The sequence below is a fragment of the Stegodyphus dumicola genome, chromosome 4 (assembly GCF_044657685.1).
Source record: "Stegodyphus dumicola isolate Sdum_Otavi_A_Nest chromosome 4, ASM4465768v1".
NCBI lineage: Eukaryota > Metazoa > Arthropoda > Arachnida > Araneae > Eresidae > Stegodyphus > Stegodyphus dumicola.
In genome coordinates this window covers 143,897,501-143,918,010 of record NC_140771.1, presented here as the reverse complement: position 1 = coordinate 143,918,010, position 20,510 = coordinate 143,897,501, and the positions used below count along the sequence as shown (strand labels likewise).

General features: G+C 31.9%; 1 protein-coding gene across 3 annotated transcripts in view; it reads right to left on the bottom strand.

Annotated features, from left to right (window-relative positions):
- Positions 1-14,937, bottom strand: part of ATP6AP2 (ATPase H(+)-transporting accessory protein 2) — an 83,446-nt gene extending 68,509 nt beyond the window's left edge. For all 3 annotated transcript variants that reach the window (XM_035374238.2, XM_035374239.2, XM_035374240.2), the window contains exons 1-5: positions 14,790-14,937; positions 14,295-14,437; positions 5,391-5,522; positions 3,422-3,523; positions 231-422 (exon numbers count right to left, since the gene is read on the bottom strand). In XM_035374238.2, coding sequence (XP_035230129.1) covers positions 231-422; positions 3,422-3,523; positions 5,391-5,522; positions 14,295-14,437; positions 14,790-14,931 — 711 coding nt within the window. In that variant the 5' untranslated portion in view covers positions 14,932-14,937. The remainder of the gene's footprint in view (positions 1-230; positions 423-3,421; positions 3,524-5,390; positions 5,523-14,294; positions 14,438-14,789) is intronic.
- Positions 14,938-20,510: the final 5,573 nt, after the last annotated feature.

Genomic DNA, 20,510 nt, shown 5'->3' with positions numbered 1-20,510 from the left:
TTTATATAACTTCTATGGTATTACCTTATATATTAGGATAAAATGAGTGGCATAACATAAAATATTAATTTATGAATAATTTGTCAGAACTCTAAAGATATAATTTTCTCCTAATATTTATTTATAATTATGCTGATGGATCCAGACACGCAAAACAATTCTGTTAACATTTAGATTATAAATATATGTATATAGGGTAAGGATCTAATGAAAAATATAAAAATACTTACAGCTTTTAAAAATTCTTTTATGGTAGCTAACTCAGTAAGCAGTTGCACATCACTTGGAAATGAAACATTAAATGTTGATTCTTTAATAAGCTGTCCAAGTTCAGGATCACTCAAAGCTAATTCCAAACGTTTTTTAGGATCAGCAGGAAGAGATTTTAGTAAAACTGGTTGTGCAATCTTGGAATCATGAAGCTGAAAATTTAATATTTTTTTAATGTTTTTAATGAACTTAAACATCGACTAAAACTGCAACAGTACACACTCATTGCAGGATTTACGTATAAACTACAGAAGCTATAGCTTAGAATTCCAACTTTCTTGGGGGTCCCTCAAAAATTTAAAATACAGTATTAAAATATTGTATAACAGACTTATAAAGGGCCCCATGTTTCAAATAGCTTAGGGCAAAAAAAATCAGCAAAGTCAAAAAATAGGGAGCTGTTTTTTTTTTTTTTTTTTTTGTTTTAGTCTATGTGTTTTATGTTTGATCAGATAGCCTGGCTCAGTAAAAGTAGACAGCCAGTGTAACTCTGATTCAAAATCCCGTTACGACTACGTGCAGTGCTGATAACAACCACATGTTTCTGAGTTTGAAACATGCAGAAACACATGGTTGCCTTTATTTTTCTTCTTTTTTTGCCTTTCTAGTAATTTCATTCTCCTGATGAGGAGGGACCTTTAGCTGCCCTCGAAATCAATTGAGTGTTTTAATATATGTATGCTAAATACAAGGTTGTTATTGTGATTTTGATTGTTATCATGAAGTTTACATAGAAGAATAAGTGAAAGTTGAAAGTCTCAGAAAATAAATGATTTACATAATATTCCCGCCAAGAAATTTTCATTGAAATTTTTTAATAAAAAGTACCTCAGTTTGACTTTATTCAAAATGCTTAAGTGTTAATTCATTAAAGTCCGTTAAAACATTCTTTTATTCATGAAACAGAAACCAACTACACAGCATTAATTATATTTACATATTAATAATGCTCAAACTGCTCACATCTTCTATTCTGGCTTGAACTAAAAATAAATGAATAGATACTGAACACTTTTTATGGGTATTTTCTACTGAGTCGTTAGGCAATTTATAATAAGTAGAACTCTCGAGACATTAATGATATTAGATTAAATTTACTCAATTAACATTAATGATATTAGATTTGGGATAAAATCTCATATTAATTTTGATAATCTCCTAAATGCAGAACTGGGCATTCTAGAGATCAGAGAATTTTATAATGTCTTTCTGAGTTTTATTTACATTTTTCCCCTTCTAATTTTTTTATTACGTCTGGATTGTTTGCACATTAACACATGTATATCATAAGAATTATGTAATTTCTTAAGGTAATAGTAATTAAATTAAGATTTATTGAATATACATCTATTACATACAAAGAAAATGTCAATAAAAGGGAAGATTGTAGTGTAATTTGTTTTAAGAAGAAAAGAACTTTAAAAAATTGCCAAAACAATTGGAAAAATTGTATAGCCATGAGTGAAAATACTTTCTATGTACATTTTACATTCTTAAATGGAAACAAACATAAATCAAATAAGTACACTGTCTACAGAACCACAATAGTCAAGACTTCCCATAGCTGAATTTGTATGGTGAATCTGCCATTATATGCCATACATGCAAATTAGTTTAATAATGCTGCAAAAAGGTGCTAAAATTGAAATTTTTGATTTATTGAAAAAAGTTTCAGTTCTTTACCACGTTTTCTATTTTTAATACAAATAAGAATAATAATTTTAAGGGCTAGTTCCAAGAATCTACCCCATTTGTTGCTGATAGCGTGCTTGTTGTACAGATGTAAACAAATACCAGTTGCAAAGAGCATTTAATTTTGAATGTAATGCCTGAAAATTTGTCAACATATAAATCCTCGACACATTCATATCAAGTAATGACACAACAAGCAATTTATTTAAAGAAAAATATTAGCTGACATTTACAAGCTTTATTTTTCTTTATAATGATACATGCCAGTAAAGATTAAATAATTTCATTAAGAAAATTGATGTTTTTTTTTTTTTTTTTTTTTTTTTTTGTAAAACTACAAATATATTTTATTTTCTTTTTTTAAAATATATATATAAGTAAAAATGTCATTAAATTTCGCATGCTGATATTTTGAAAAATCTAGATTTTGTTTGTTCACATTCCAAACTAATTACAGGTACTTCTGGCAGATTACAGGTATTTCTGGATTAAGCCATCGTGGATTATAAGAACTGTACTTTACTACAAAAGTAACTGCCAGAAATTATATATACATCTTTTAAAATTTCAAGCGTTCAGGATTGACAGAACAAAACAAAATTCTGTTATATAATAAAGACAAAAAACATTAACAAAAAAATGAATTTTGACAATCTGAATATTAAAGATTTCATGAGTATATGATTGCAACATACGTTAATAAACAATAAAAGTTCCAAACAAAAGATTATGAAAAGTGTAATATGAATTAATAATTCTACTAGGTTTGAAGGCAAAGATGAATTGAAATTAGAGTCGTTAACTAAGAACAGAAAGATTTTTTGTATTGTTGGTCCGAAAATTACACTTTCTATTTTTCTGCAGCCAAAATTATTCAAAAAACATCTTTCACTGGGGAAATTAGATTTTCTAGAGGCATTTCAGATTTAAACCCTTAACTGCCGCGGGCGTATATATACGCCTTGCTCAGCCGATGCGTTAACTGCCCCAGGCGTATATATACGTCCTTCCAAACTGCTATCATTTGCTTTGCGCTGCTACACCTAAAATTATTCGCAAAGTTAACGCATCGGCTGCGCATCTGGGGCAGTTAACGCATCGGCTGAGCAAGGCGTATATATACGCCCGCGGCAGCTAAGGGGTTAAAAATCTTTCTGTTCTAGTTAACGACACTAATTTCAATCCATCTTTACCCTTAGTATTTAAGGAAATTATGTTTTAGTTTTCTTGTTTCGTCAATAGATGGCTCCAGTTGCTTAATTCCTGTACAGCCATTCTTATCATTATATCTTATAAAAGTATGAACTAATCAAAAATTCAAAATATTCCACATATGCTAGTAAATTATAATTTTCTTATGAGCTTACTTGATTACAAGTCAAGCAAGCAAAAAGATACTAGAGCATACTAAACAATACATTTTGTGTTAAAATATGAGAGGTACACAAAAGCGTTTTACCTCATCTCCAAAGTCCATGTGAAGCATAATAGGACTCTTCCCAAAAAACCTCTCATTAGTTCGATGAGCTGGCAAATCATACTGCCCACTAAGATCTCCTACCTATTTTTAAAAAGTACTTATATGAAGGCTTTTAAATGTTAGCATGATAGTAACATAAAATGTGTCAATAACATATTAATTTCAGTATCAGTTCCCTAAAATGCTGTTAAGATAATTACTGTTAATTCAGAAAAATATAATAGTAATATTGTAAATAACAATTATAAAAAATGCAACACTTGACTAAGTTGAACCAACATTATTAAAGCATAGAACAATGAAAACCTAGAGCATTATCATAAGAAGATAGAAATCTATCTAAATTTATTTCTTCTAGAATCGCAACATATTGCACAACAAAATTTCAGAGCCCAACAAACCTTCAGTCATATCAAAATTTGTCAAAGTAGAAACTCAATATTTTCTACAGACAAAATGAATAAATTTTTCTCAATTAATCAAGAAAACCTCTTTTATTTTAAATATGTACCAAGTCAAACTTTTTTCAAACATGACTGAAGCTATTTTCTCCCTTTTTCTTTCACTGAGTTATCGACAAGCCATAAAAAGGTAATTTCATTAACCTCTTTATATAGCATTCTAAAATAATGTGCACTCCCATGGCTGTTTTTTTAATCATTTAACCACACCCACAGGTAACGAGCTCTTACTTGTGTCAGCCTTTAGGTAGTCCCTCCTCCCAAATACAATTTGTGTTTTTATTTAAATATGACTTGCTTGATATTCTACATTTTTCATCTATGTTTTAAATTATTTTATATATTTCCTTTAAAAAAATCAAAAGATAGCATCTTTAAACCATTGTATTTTTTACACTATTTACACTAATGCTTTTACAACAGGTGAAACTTAATTGTGATCACATTTATCCACAGCTATTTTGATAACTGTAATTGAATGATAACATTAAGCAATGAGAAATAAATATGCTTCTAATTTAATATAAATACAACAAAGATATAAATAAATATTTTAATTAGGCAAATGAAAAAATGTGTTTACATTTATTTTTTTGTTCCTAACATCTTCAAAGCAATAGTTCATTTAAGAACGGTTTATAATATTTCTGGGAAATACCTGCCCAAGGCTATGTCCCTAATTTTAATACCCGAAAGGCATCCCTCATTCACCAAGAGAGAACATGAAGATGTAAAATTTAAAATTAGGCCAAAAAACATCCGAAGTTAAATCAGGCATATATTTTGGTTAAAGTAGATTTAAGCGTGGCCCTTGGATTGTTGTAAGTTATTGTTTCATTTATGGTAACTTGAGTAGTTGAATGTTATGGAAACCCTATTATGACATAATTGGTTATGTGATTGTGGTGAATTTTGAATGATGGGAAAAAATTTATAAGGGCTTGTGGTGTGTGTTGGTTAGGAAGTTCTTTGCTTTTTCTGTGGTTTAGACAGTAAAATGGCTGAATGTGATAAGACTAATTTGAAGTTTCTGTACGATTTGGAATGAAAGGAGAAAAGAGCATTAATTGACTGGTGTGTAAATGAAGGTTTACTTAGTCGCCATTATAAGTGTCCTGTTTGTAGGAAGGAAATGTATGTGGTCGAATGTCGGAGGATATTGGCACTACGGAGGATATTTTTTACTCTTATCTTTGAGAATTTATGTGGCAACAATTTATTTTATTTAATTTTAATTTACGAGAATTTATGTGGCAACGCCAGTATACAGATTCTAGTTCAAATAATTTTAGGAAGTTTTTGGATGCTGTTAAGGAATTTAGTTTGACTGAAGGCAGGCAAATTTCTAAATAAGGTAAGTGGATATTTCCTTTGTGTAGTGCCAAGATGAATTTCCTTTCATATGTTATTTGATTGTTTGATTCAAAATGTAGTTTATTGACATTATATATATGAATATATGCATATAGAAATAATCTGAAACTTACATTTTCTAGTAAAAATTTGCTTCCATCAAGAGGTAGATCAATTTTGTTATCAAATCCTAGGAGTTCGAGAATTACCAGAGCTTCTGGCCTTTTCCAAGGTGTAACTGCTGCTAAACTGTGCCATTCTATATTCTTAGAAAAGAAGGAAATAATAAAATTACTCAACTAACAAAGAAATGATAAAAAATAAATGTATGATATTTTATAATTAAGTTTTGCGAACTTTTTCTTATTGTAGATATATTTTAATTCTATAAAGAACAGACTTCTGATTTTCAAATATTAATTAACAATATATATACATAAACAAAATATAAGTGCAAGAACTAGGCATGCATATAAACCTATTAGCTTTGAAATAAGAAAGCCTCATTCAAGTAAGTCAATACAAAAAAAAAAAACACCAATACTTAAAAAATTATATTATGATAAACTGTATTTTTAAAATAAAATTTGCAAATATAATTTTAAAAAATACATCATTATCAATAGAATGCATTATACCTAATTTGAAACAAGGTGTTATAGTGTAAAAAACTTATGAAGTATAGTAACTGAATTGGTTGAGTTACAGTGTAAAAGACCCATGAAAAATATCTTTGTTAAATGTAGATACATACAGATAAAACAATTTATTGAAAAAAAGAAACAAAAACATTTTGTAAATACTAAGAATTTTTAAGGAAAATATCTGAAGAGATGACAGTAGTCATAAGCAAAAAATTATTAGTAATCAGGTTAAAAGTAAATATACTGGCAATACTAAAAAGAATGAATCTAATGGAGATAATAACAGTATTTCTGATATTTCTCAGATATTTAAAATAATGACAGAGGTACAGAATATTTTTGGTTACGGCCTAGGCAGAGTTATAAAAATTTATAAAAGCAAGCTTCCTGAGTTAAGGAAATGTAATAATTTACTTGATAAGATGCAAGTTTTGCACCTTATTTTCGAAGAAATTCACGGGCTAACAAATTGATTAAGTTATGGTCTGTAACTTCCGAGTGATAACACGGAACACAAATGGCTTAACCCACAAAATTGATGAATTACGAATTTTTGTAAATGAGTATAATCCTGATGTATTACTCCTACAGGAACACAAGCTTGGTCCTACAGTTACCTTTGAAATTGCAAATTATGTGCTCTATCGGCTTGACCGCAGATGAACTACCACTCATCCAGGCGGGGGCCTGATATTACTTGTCAAGCGCTCCATTTCCCACTACCACAGCTTTTAGGCCTAGAGGCCCTAGCTATCACAATCACACCACTCACTGCACGCCCAGTCACTTTTATCTCCGCCTATGTGCCATCCAACAGACGTTCACATGTAAATATTATGCAGGATTTTGATGCATTAACCTAACTCAACACTAAAGTCATTCTAGGCGGAGATTTCAACGCACACCACAGCGAGTGGAACTGCAACAATAACTCATTCCTAGGAAATGTAATTCATCGTTTCGCCAAAAAGGCCGGAATTACAATTGCAGCTCCACAAACCCCAACACATTATGACGGAAGACCTGCTACAGTCATTGACTTTTTTCTGGTCAAGGGCTGTGCCGTTAAATCTGTTGACAGCCTAGACAAGCTGTCATCGGATCACAATCCAGTTCTAATGGACCTTGATCTCTCTGTTCATAATGCACCATACAAAACGGCCTTCATCACTAACTGGTCTGGATATACCAAAGCCTTAGACAACACATCAATACACATCCCAACAGCACATACAGGCAATGAGTTAGATGCTATTGTCAGTAATTTCACTATTGAGCTGCAAACAGCTCTTAAAAACAACAGCAAACATACTACTGCAAGACTGAATGAAAAACCTACCAGTGAAATTAAACGACTGATCAAAGAAAGGAATACAGCAAGGAGAGCATGGCAGTGGTCAAGATACCCCCCCCCCCGATAGAGCACTCCTCAATCAACTGAATCGCCAAGTCAGGGTCCTTACACGTAAACAAACAGACCACGACTGGGCCATCTATCTGACCTCACTCTCATCAGATGAGGATAGTATCTGGAAAGCCACGAGTAAACTTACGAGATGCTACACTAACATTCTGCCCCTAACTGGCCCTCAAGGAATTGCCTACACCGACACCGAGAAAGCTGAGTCACTTGCTGAACACTATGCTACTCAGTTATGCACTAACAACATATCCCTCCCACATACAGAAAACCTTGTCTCTCATACACTTACAAATTTCCTTACAAAACCACACACAGACAACATCCCTCCTGTCAGGCCTTCAGAGGTCTATGACTATATCTGTCGACTAAAAACCAAAAAAAGTCCTGGATTCGATACCATCAGTAACAAGATGCTTAAGTGTATGGGTGTGCTGATGATACTCAAACTCGCCAGAATCAACAATGACATGCTTCATCTCAGCCATTTCCCGACACCCTGGAAAACAGCTGCGATCTCACCTATCCTAAAACCCAATAAACCAGCCTCGGAGCCAGCATCCTATCGACCTATCAGTTTACTGTCATCTACGAGCAAAGTGGCAGAGCATTTCATGCAACAACGGTTGATGGATCATCTACAAGTCAACAATCTCCTCATTGCTGACCAGCATGGGTTTAGAAAAAAGCATTTCACTACTCACCAGTTGTACCGGGTCACGGAGATGATAGCCCAGAGCCTTCAAGAGAAATCGATCACAGGAGCCATACTCCTTGACGTTGCAAAGGCCTTTGATAGAGTCTGGCTGGAGGGCCTCATGCACAAAATCATAAACTTGGGCTTCCCAGACTACATCACACGTATCACCTATTCTTATCTCATGGATCGACACTTTGTTGTTCGTGTCAACAACAAAATTTCGTCCCCCAGGCCCATCAGGGTAGGGGTGCCACAAGGGTCAATTTTAGGCCCGCTTTACTTCAATATTTACACGAACGACATACCACATACCCAAGACACTACACTAGCAATGTACGCTGACGACACGGCAATTCTATCAAAAAACGCATCTCATGGCTGTCATTCAAGCACTACAAAACCACATACATGCACTGGAGTCCTGGCTACTGGCATGGAAAATTAAAATCAACGTGGAAAATTCAGACACCACCCTGTTTACAAGGAAAAAATGTATTGATTACAACATACAGGTCACCATGTATGGTACTCCCATCCCCTGGACCAAGCAGGCCCTTTACCTAGGCGTTACCCTAGACCAATGTCTCACCTGGACCCCACACATTACACAGCTCATTAATAAGTTCCGAGCGCGTAAACGTACACTTTCCCCCTTAATTGCTCGGAACAGCGTTCTCTCTACTGACAACAAATTACTCTTTCGTTCAACATTGCTTGAATTATTTAATATTTTAGATGATATGCCAAATTCACCTTAGAAACCACATGCATTCGAAAATCTTCCACAGTTCAACAAGGGTAGCGCTTCTCGCGCGGGAACCTTTCTACAAATGCATATTTACCTGATCCGAAGAGATGATTGTTTAAAATAAGCTTAGAAGGACAAAAAAGGGGAGAAATAATCAAGGTATTCTGCGTTTGCTCATTTAATAAATTTTAATCACACAATTTTGGTTATTATTTACCAAATGTCATTAGGAGGTTTTTTTTTTTTTTTTTTTTTTTTTTTTTTTTTTTTTTTTTTTGATATTAATGATGCATTTGTATGTACTTATGTTTTGCATTTTGTGGGAAATAAAGAAACTGCACTTAAAGCCACCAAATTTTTAATACACATAGTTATCCATCCAAACAAGGGTACTTTGAAGCCCGAAATCTGAACTTGCTTTTGATTTATTTCATATTTTACACAAATTCAAGGAACTTTTATTTAACAAACTTGGTGATTTGAAAGCAATAAGTAGCAACACTGTTTGAAATAAAACATTTTTATCTCCAGCCTGCCATTCAGCAAAATGTAAAATATTTATTTTTCATATTTCATCCACAAATTCAGCCATTTCAAAGCAGTCTGTTGGCACTGCCCTAAATATGATACTTATTTTCTCCACACACCAGTATGCTGCCATTAAGCAAAACATAAGATATTTAACTTTCAAATTTTATCTCTCTTTTACTGAGTAGCAAACCAACTGATTGAAAAACCATAAATGTTATCCTTAAAAATACTTTTTCTGGTTATTAATCTGATCAATAAAAATGCACATAAATCATGAAATGCCTAATAGGAATATTAAATATTTGTTTTTAAAATGGCACTAGCTGGACTTTTTAAAATCATTATATACTTTTTAATAACTCTTTTAAAAAGCAGGCAGCTCAAGTGACTAGTTTTCAAAGAAATAGTATAGTAAATATAAAAATATATATTGCTATACCTAACATTCCATTACGAATTCTAAAGATATTCTGCTTTAAAATATTTTGTTCTTGAATTTTATGTGGCATAACTGTGAAGTAGTGCTTAATAATAAAGATAAAAGATTTTTAAAAAAATTGCATTAACATGGCTGAAGTACAAAAACAGATTGATAACCTGTCATGCTTAGCAAGAGTATATAAGACTGACAAACTCTCTAGTAAGACAAATCTGAATTCTTTCCGATTTTCTTTCTTTTTTAATTAAATTTATTATTCACTTCTTTTGGTAGATGCGGCAATGCTAATCAGTTTCTTTTTTTTTTTTTTTTTTTTTTATATGCATCATTTAATTTTTGCAATCTGAGATAATCCATTTTTTTTAATTGGATCAAATACAGCAAACCAAACTTCCAATCCCTTGAAATCTGTTATAATGGGATTCAACTGCATGCATATAGTATTACATATATAGAGACATAGAACTAAATATTTAATTAAAAATTATTAAATTTAAAAACTTTGAATTTTAATCAATTCAAAGATGGTTAACTATGTAACATGAAGAAAGCAAAAACAACATTAGGTTGATCTTTGGATTATGGTAACTTGGCGATTTTTTGGCGAAAATTTGGCAACCCTCAATTTTTTTTTTCCCGCCGCCATTTTGTCTTCACGAAGTAAACACGTTTCTTTTGGTACTTTTCCGTTTCGCCGGCGCAAATATCGCCAAGCAGACTTTATTGGCAACAACATACAGTATACACATAAAAAATATTAGTCCTAAGAATTCTTTTTTTGAAGGCATAAACATTTTAATATCGCTTAAAATTTTATAAGAAGCCAATAAATAAAGACAATAAATTTGTAAAAAGACATTAATTTAAGAATTTACTATGCTTTCATGGTTCAACATCGTGATTCGCCGGTTTATATCACGTGACCCCAAGCGATCTCATCTCACGTAAACTACTCTACAAAAATCTAATGCTCTCAATAATTATCTATATTAATTTCACGTTAAATCTTAATTTGGAACACAAGTTTAAATGCAAGAAATATTTCAATTCGTACGAATAGCTTACTCAGAAATTATGTAAAACTGCAGTGCTTTACTTAGCTAATGCATTCTCGTTAGAATTGATGAATTTAACCCTTGACTTTACCTTTTCTATATTTTCGGGTTAAGCGCTGTGATTGCATCCTGATTTACTTAATAAAAATAGCCTTAGACATAAAACTGAACTATCTGATAAAAATTCTATGTAATTTTATGCCAGTATTGAAAGAAACAATCAATCTGATAAGAAAAAGCTGTGACTTGTTTTGAAAATGAGGCTTAAAAGGTTACCAGCGAGAATATTCAGTTTGGCATCGGCTGTACCATTATTGGCGACTTTATCGCTTGCGCCGGCAAAACGGAAAAGTACCTTTCTTTTCTTTTTATTTACTCAACACTTTTTCCAACAATCTACCGAATTACACTTATGCTAGAAATTTTATCTAACAAAACTGCTTAATCATGACAAATATTCACTGCAAAATTGGGAAAAAGTGCACAATAACAAACTCCTTGCGTGTTTTTCAGAATAACACATACACATAAACCATGTACATGTCGACTTATTTTTACTTAAAAAAACATCCCAGAATTGCACAAAAATGGCATTGCGCACACTGCTTTTTTCTCATAAATTAGAAAAATTTCACGAAAATGCATGACAATTTTCTGAATCTTTAAACCCGGTAAAAAGAACATATATGAAATTACCTGATAGCGAAAAAGTATATACCCTTTCCAAATATGAACATTTCCACGTATAAAATAAATAAAATATCCAAAAACTTTTACCTCTAAATTATCTATTATATTATAAACGTTACCAACGAATTCATACCGCAAACATTACAAATGGTTACAAATACTTAGTGTCAAATATTTAAATTATTTCCATACACGTTTACTTCAACTGAAACGTATACCAAATTCCTACAAACATAAAATTCACAAAATAACTATCATTTGATTAAAATATCACTAAACCATGTACACGTCGACTTATTTTTACTTAAAAAAAATCCCAGAATTGCACAAAAATGGCATTGTGCACACTCTTCACTTTATCCATGTACACTGCTTTTTTCTCATAAATTAGAAAAATTTCACGAAAATGCATGACAATTTTCTGAATCTTTAAACCCGGTAAAAAGAACATGTATGAAATTACCTGATAGCGAAAAAGTATATACCCTTTCCAAATATGAACATTTCCACGTATAAATTAAATAAAATATCCAAAAACTTTTACCTCTAAATTATCTATTATATTACAAACGTCACCAACTAATTCATACTGCAAACATTACAAATGGTTACAAATACTTAGTGTCAAATATTTAAATTATTTCCATGCACATTTACTTCCACTCTAACGTATACCAAATTCTACAAACATATAATTCACAAAATAACTAGCATTTAATTAAAATATAATTAAATTCAAAAACACTACTTAAAATATAAATAAGCACATACATTAAATTAATAAAAATTAGCTTACAATCCTAATTACTTTAAACTAAATCATTGCTAATAACAATTTTCCAATAATACCAAATTACTTTACTTCCACCTTACATATAGAACAATGCATAAAAATAATATCCTCAAATAATTAAAAATACTAACTTACCTAATCTTCTTCAGAATCTTGCTTACATGGTGGATACACTTTTATTACTGATTCAATAAAATTATTGAACGATTTTTTCTGCGAATTTTTCCTCCACACTTCCTCCACTAAATAAAAATCAAAATTCTCTTTATCACAATGCCTCGGAATGGCGCTTTTTATAGCACTCCACGTGCCCTCTATTATATTGGTATGTGCACCTGTTTCCGGATCTTTAAAATAATATTAGACAGTGCCATACAATCCGAAAATTATTCAACACTACTTCACACAACACACAATGAAGCTTAATACAAAATAATATACTGCCACAGATATTTTTCCAAATTTCCCCCCTTTTCTGATTAAAGAACTGTAATTCGTCCATTAATATCACATGACATATCTCGTGATCTCTCATTTCCCTCACACAAAATAATGCGTAATCGGAACCGAGTTCTGCTCACATTATTACCAAAGTCCTAGGTAGTAACCTTTATCGCCTCCAAAATGTCGCCAAACTACCAGTTACCATATTCCAAAGATCAGCCCAACATTAAACAAAAAACCTGAAAACAATCCTGAAACTAAACTCAAATTAAAACGAACCAAAAATTTAATAAAATTGATAATCCTTTTGTTCTTTTCCAAGAAGCCACTTTGCTTTTCAGTGCTTGGATCTAGATGAACTGCTAAAACTTAATTATTGTGAACTAATATTTATTTTGAGGATAAATTCCAATATTCCTTAATGTTCTTTCAAAACTAAAAACAATAAAATGCACATATAGTACAAAGGTAGAAATATATTTTAATAAACAATTAATACTGATGTAAAATTTTTAAATCATTTATCAGGATACATTCTACCCTACTGCGATGTTTAATAAAATCAGTCTTTTAAATATTACAATTTGTATATAAAAACTGAATCTCTGTCATGCACAGGACTATCAGTTTCGCTCATTCTCAAATTTAATACCTACTATTAAGATGGCTCCACTAATATCCAGATACCAAAAATTTAAATAAGCCAGAAACAATAATGAAAATTCAACATTGTCAGAAATAATGAGCCTGTAAACTATTGTGTTGACATACATTTTAATCACACTTTTTACTATTATTATGAAATATGATTATTTTTACAACATGTGTTAAAAAATTACGACTTTTTTCTTAAATGTTAAATACAAAGTATCCCAATACTGGTGACACCAACAAACACAAAATATTAATCAAAGGTAGCAGAATGCAGTACACAGAAAAAGGAATGAAACTTATTAATTTCGTTCAAAGAACAGAATAAGAAATTAGTAATTTGAGTATTTTTTCATATACAATTAAAGATATAGATCCAGCTTGTCAATATTTTCACAACTGATGAAAAACCTTTCAGCTGGTTTCCATATATATTTGCAAATTCTAAGAGATATACAATTACAAGTGGTATACTGCATAAGTCACTTGATGACATTTTCCATTATTGACAAAAATTTATAATTTCAACACACTATACTATAATTTGCTTAAATATTTTCCAAAATCTGTTTAGTGTATGATGAGGAATAAATAAAACTCATTCTGCATTAATAAGGTAATAAAGAGTTTTATTTATATTCTGTATCATAATTACTTAACATTTCAAAATAATACAGTTTTATAAATTAAAATTTCAACAAACTACACACATACATGCTCCTGAATATTAGATAATAACTACTTTTTCCTGGCTTTCAACAGAAATAAAAAATACTTACTATAAGATACATGCTAGAAAATTAAATTATTTGTAAACAACAAGCTGTTTTAACCAATTACAACAAATGCCCCAAACACAGCAATGAAGCACTATTAAATAACCAATATCTTATAGATGAAATTAATAATAAATGATTATTTACACTTCGAATGGTATAAGATAACATTGCAGAGAATATATCCCCCAAATAGCTTGAGCGTACTGGTTCACTGGATAAGAATTTCACTGATTCTGGAGCATGAATTACAACAACTTCTTCAACTGCTGATGTAAGGTAAAAAGCACCTAAAAATACAGTTGATGCAAATCAATCTTTTATTTAAAAATACAAATATATTTCTATAACATTCCAAATCCATTAAGTTCATGCATATAATATTGTACATTATACACATACATTAAATGTTATGACTGCACTGTTACTTAAATATTGATAAAATACGTATCTAGTAATTTAATTCATTTACGAATTATTATTTGATTGATTAAACTATAAATAAAAATATCATTAAACATAAAATTACATAATTCGGTGTATATAAAATAATGTTACTTTATTCAAATTAGGTCACTATGTAAAACGCAATACAGAACTTTAAACAGCATGAGTTAATATGATATAAAACATGAAACTCACTTAAGAAGGCAGAAAAAAGCAAAATAACGTGCTTTTCTTTCAGACCCGCCATGTTTACAAATTTCTCGTGACTTAATGCACGGTTATTCAAGCCACCACAGTTAAACTCAAACGCTTGGTTAGTGCTGCTATCTAGTGACATCAAATAGAAACAAAATATTCAATCCTGAAAATATCTAATTTAATGACAAGCTTCACTTCAAAGAAAATTTTAATTCAAGATTCATTTACTCTAAACTCCTATGTATAAAATAATAAATTCAATAAAAGGTTTTTAGTTAATACGTGTGAAAACTCTTCGATACAGATGTACAGATTTTATACAGAGTTTCTACAGCAGTTGTAGTAACTGAAAGTAACACTGTAAAACTGAAGTTGGGCCTGGTGATTGAAAACTCTTCAATCAATGCAAACAATGCCGGGATGTCGCTGTGAGCACGCGACATATCGAACTCAGTGATACTTATGCTGCGGGGGCACATGACAGTGAAGATTGACATCTCTCTCTATATATATGTGCTGTGCACCGAACAAGACAAACAAGTGAGATAGATGTCTTATTTTGCATTCGCTAAGTCTTTTTGCACCGATGGGCGAAAAATCAAGCTTAGATGAGAAATAAAGGTAAGGAAGCAAGCAACTTCGTATTTCAGAGGAAAGTAAAAAAGAACTTCGTACATTTTATACGAGTTCGAAGACCAGGAAGAATTGATGGTACAAAATAAAATTAAAATAATGGCCCAAAAATAATAGAGGGTGAAAAAAAGAGGACCTATAAAAAGAAAAGGGAAAGAAGGAGAAAATTTGTTAAAATACGATTGTGTCCATGAGTGTAGTCGAAAGGAGGAGGAAGCTATGTTCATTTACAACAAATAGTGTCTCCCAGGCGCGTGTAGTGAGAGTCTTTGGTAAAGCTGTCACAGTGGCGTAGCTAGGATGGGGCAAGAGGGGACATCTGTCCCCGGGCGCAGCATCCAAGGGGCGCCAAACTGATGTGATGAAATTTCAGACTGAAATGTTTTCCATTCTTGGCACAGAGAAAGAGCCACAAAATCTTCAGTTGTCCTCGGACGCTGAAAACCCTAGCTACGCCTTTAAGCTGTCTAGATGTGATGATGAGGGGGAAAAATAAAAATTAAAAAATAATAAAATAAAGATTGAGAGTCCAGTTACATAACAGTATAAGCCTACCTATGAAGTTAACTTTAGCTAAGACAAGAAAGTAAAAATTAAAATATTTAAAGGTTAAAAAAGTATGTCCTAGCATGGAAAACACGATAATATGTTAGACCTTGAGACCTAACAAAAAGACTTAGCGGGTGCAAAATAAGACATCTGTCAGACTTGTTTGTCTTGTTCGGCGCACAGCATATATATATAGATAGATAGATGTCAATCTTCACTGTCATGTGCCCTCGCTGCATAAGTATCACTGAGTTCGATACGTCGCGTGCTCACAGCGACATCCCGGCATTGTTTGCATTGATTGAAGAGTTTTCAATCACCAGGCCCAACTTCAGTTTTACAGTGTTACTTTCAGTTACTGCAACTGCTGTAGAAACTCTGTATAAAATCTGTACATCTGTATCAAAGAGTTTTCACACGTATTAACTAAAAACCTTTTATTGAATTTATTATTTTATACATAGGAGTTTAGAGTAAATGAATCTTGAATTAAAATTTTCTTTGTAGTGAAGCTTGTCATTAAATTAGCTATTTTCGGGATTGAATATTTTGTTTCTATTTGATGTCACTAGATAGCAGCACTAACCAAGCGTTTGAGTTTAACTGTGGCGGCTTGAATAATCGTGCATTAATTCACGAGAAATGACAACAACCAACAACTTGATATCTTGAGACGTAACAACAAAAAGACACATAGCATCAGACAAAAGTATATACTATTTTAACTAAACATTTATCATTACTGTTCCCAACATATTCATACATTTGTCTGAAAATAGCATCAGACAAGGTCAAAAAGGCCATACACAATGAGAGCACATCAGCAGAAATAGATAAAAAATTAAATAAATAAATTACAGAGTTTATTTTTATTTTAATATTAAGTAATTTTTTATTAATTAAACATATTATTTATTTTTAATCATGTTAGTACTAGTTTAACAAACTGAGGCACACTGTATTTATTTTAGCTCATAATTCTGAGAGATATATTCAAGGAAAGGTTTTACCACCCGCGGCTACATCTTATAACGAAACTGTACTTGACATCCCCCTTTTTTTCGCCGCCGCTAGTGCGGACCTCACTCTCTTTCATCCGCCTCCCACACTCCTTTCACCCTTCTCTTTCTACCCCCATCCGATCTTTATCAGAAGTCGAGTAAAAAGATGTTTCTACATCTTGACACTCGAGAATAAAATACGATCTGTGTGTGTGTGTGTGTGAAATATAGAATAATCTATATCTGTCATTCGCGAACTGAAAAAAAAAGTCTGAGATGGAAGAAGTAAATCGCGCAATCTAATACATAATTCGCTGCCCAGAATCAACATTTTCCTTCTCCAGAAATTCCTCAAAGCATGTAAGGTGGTGCGCAAAAGGGAAAGTGCTGACTGACGGAAGCTGATAAGGGGATAGCGTCAGTACGGATAAGTTACGAGAAAAGAACCATATAATTATACTATTGTTTAATGTTAGAAGCTTATGAAAATAATAAATGAATAAATTAAAGCCACTTTAGTAACAGAGATATGAATCAGTTTTGAGAAAAGAAGGACACGTATCTAAATGTTCCCTATCAGGCTTTGTCTTGGTAAACCTTCAGTTTCACGGACCAGACAAACCTTCAGTTTTAGTAATCTTTATTTTCATGGGCGAGACAAATCTTCAGTTTCATGGACGAGACACTAGAGGAAAAGCGAAAAAACTTATTTAGGGACTTGAACTTATTTATTTAAACTTATTTAAGAAGATAACGATTATTGCAACACACATTTAAAAATTTCGGAGCTCTGCTAAAATGCTGTCTCATTCGCTCGTGATCGCAGCACCCCTCCCGCGAGTTGACATTTTGCAAATAAATAAATAACAAATAAAAAACTGAAAGCTTTCAGATTTTAAATTACGTCCAAAGGGTTTTTTTTTAACGTTTTGTGAGTTACTTTTATTTATTAAATATCATGTTCTGCGTACTCAAACTATAAAATTCAATTCAACAGCAATATCGCAAATTAATTTTAAAATGAGCATATCTTGAATTAGATATCGCAAATTATCTAATCAGAATTGTTGATACACAATCTCGCGCGCTGGAGATAAAAATGGTTTTTCGTACAGTGTTGCCATTGTTCGCTTCGAAATCGTTTAGTTTTTTAATCGAAAATTCGTTGAAGTGTTACAAAATCTGAAATCGATAATAAAACAAATTTCAAATTTAAATTAGGGCTTCCACATGCCCATATTCTATGGAAGATTACGTTATTCAAATTTTGATGGCTATAGATATCGTTGTTTTATCACAATGCGAGAAATATACATACATTTACGCAGATTCTTCATTATTTAATTTCTTTAAATATAAGACAGGACGATAATATATGGGGGCAACGATTTGAAAAGTGATACAGCCTTTTAAAGTTTTAGACTCAAAATGTTAAAACGAAATTAATAGTCCTTCAGGGCAAATTGCCTTTTGGACTAAAAATCTCAAACAAGACAAAAATTAAAGCTAAGAAAAACATTTAGCTTAGGTCCCAGCCAGGGCTTAATTTTTGAAATGGCAGAGCCTTATGGAAAATCCAAAAAAAGCTAAACCAAGATGTATACATAAACAAAGAAAAATAATAATCAAAATTAAATAAACGGCAAAGAGATAAATTTAAAAAATAATGAATTAATAGCAAATAGTTAAATGACAAATTAAAATGCCAGAACTAATTTTATTTGGGCTTCAAAACAAGAATTAAAAGCTATAAAATACAAGAGTTGGTCTCTTTTGTTTTCCAGCTGAATTTAAGCTATTTTATAAGCGTTCAAACTTTTAAATTTTTAGCAATAAACGTAAATTAGATAAACTGATTGTGTTGCACCTGTGTAGTTACACTATGCAAACTCTTTAAATCCCTTAGTTCATGTTCAAACATATTACATGCATTCCAAAAATCTTGTCCTTGATTTGAAAACCGAACTGAAGTGAATTAAAATGATTGTGTAACATAATTTTAACCAGATCTACAGAAGTTGTAACCTTGTCACTTTACAGCCATTGGCGTACCCGCGGAAGGAAATGTGGGTAAAAAAGATACTAGTCACATTTTGTTAAAAGCCCGCTCTAGGAAATTATGAGGTGTGTCAACCAAATAATTCAAACTTAGAGATCACAGACTTTTACCGTGTACCCACTACCTGTACGTCTTTGTGAGCGTGATGTTAAATGTACTGCAAAGATCTGCTCAAGACACCCGCAGCGTGGCAGCTGGCCGTTCGCCGCTTCCCTTTGGGGAACTTCGCTGCCTCTCCATCGTGCAGAAGGAGATCCTCGGAGGGTGGTACCGTAATATATAGACCAGTCCGAATTAACCAGTCCCATGGCATCCGTAGCCCTTTCACCGGCTGTAATACTCACGCCTAACGTGCCCCGATAAGATGACTCCATTAGAAGCATTAATAATAAGCAAAATAATTAATATTTCGTTTTAATTGTTTATTGATATCAATTTATTAACACAATAAGGGGCTAAGACACTTAGGAATTTTTAAAAATTTCAAAAAAATTCTTTTGGCTTAACTAACTAAAAGTACTAACCTGAAAGGACAACTATATGGCACAGAAATTGGCTGAGAAATGGCAAAAGGTGCGGTTTTGCATTGCATTTTCGATTTAAAATGTTGAAAAACTTAAAACAAGTTTTTCTGGAAACAATGCATCTCGTGTTGACATACATTGTATTGTTGTAAAACATTTTTATAGCCTCGAAATTTCACAACAAATTAATAAAAGTAGAGAGCAAATTGATTCCTCTTACCGTGTATCCAGCGCAGTTTCAAGCGAGATCATACCTAATTAACTTGTAATCCAAAAAAAGTTGTAGACGGAAATTGTAAGAGAAACACATTTTTTTTTAATATGAAAATAGATTAAGAATTGTTAGTATCACAGATATATATCAAAAAGGGAGTTGTATAAAAGAGAGTGTCATATCACTAGGAGTGAAAAAAGTAAGTGTACAGAATAAGCGAGTTACACAGGTAACTCCTTTGCAGTGTTTCCAGTTCATGCCCCTACTGCTTGTCTATATTCTGTGTTAACCTCTAGAAGATCATCTTCAGTTTCTAGTTTGCAGTAGTTTGTTTCCATTAGCGTATGTGTTGGTTTTTCGATTTGGAATACAAATGTTTGAACTATTTCTTCGATTTTATTCTTTTGGTTTATGTCAAACGTTCCATCTTTAAATCTGTTTTATACCGAGGTAGTAGGTGACTTCTCCTAGGTTTTTGATTTCCAATTTAGCGTTCAGTTGTTGAATTTTTTCCATTATATCTTCCTCTCCTTCATTTCCTATAAGCATATCATCTACATATAATATTATATACGTGAATTTTCCATTGATGTTTTTGGAAAACAAGCATGGGTCTGCTTTACTTTGTTGAAATGACATGTTTAGAAGTATTTTTCCTATTTTTAGATTCCAAGCTCTAGCGGCTTGTTTTAAACCCTATATAGATTTCTTCAGCCTGCAAACTTTATTTTCATTTCC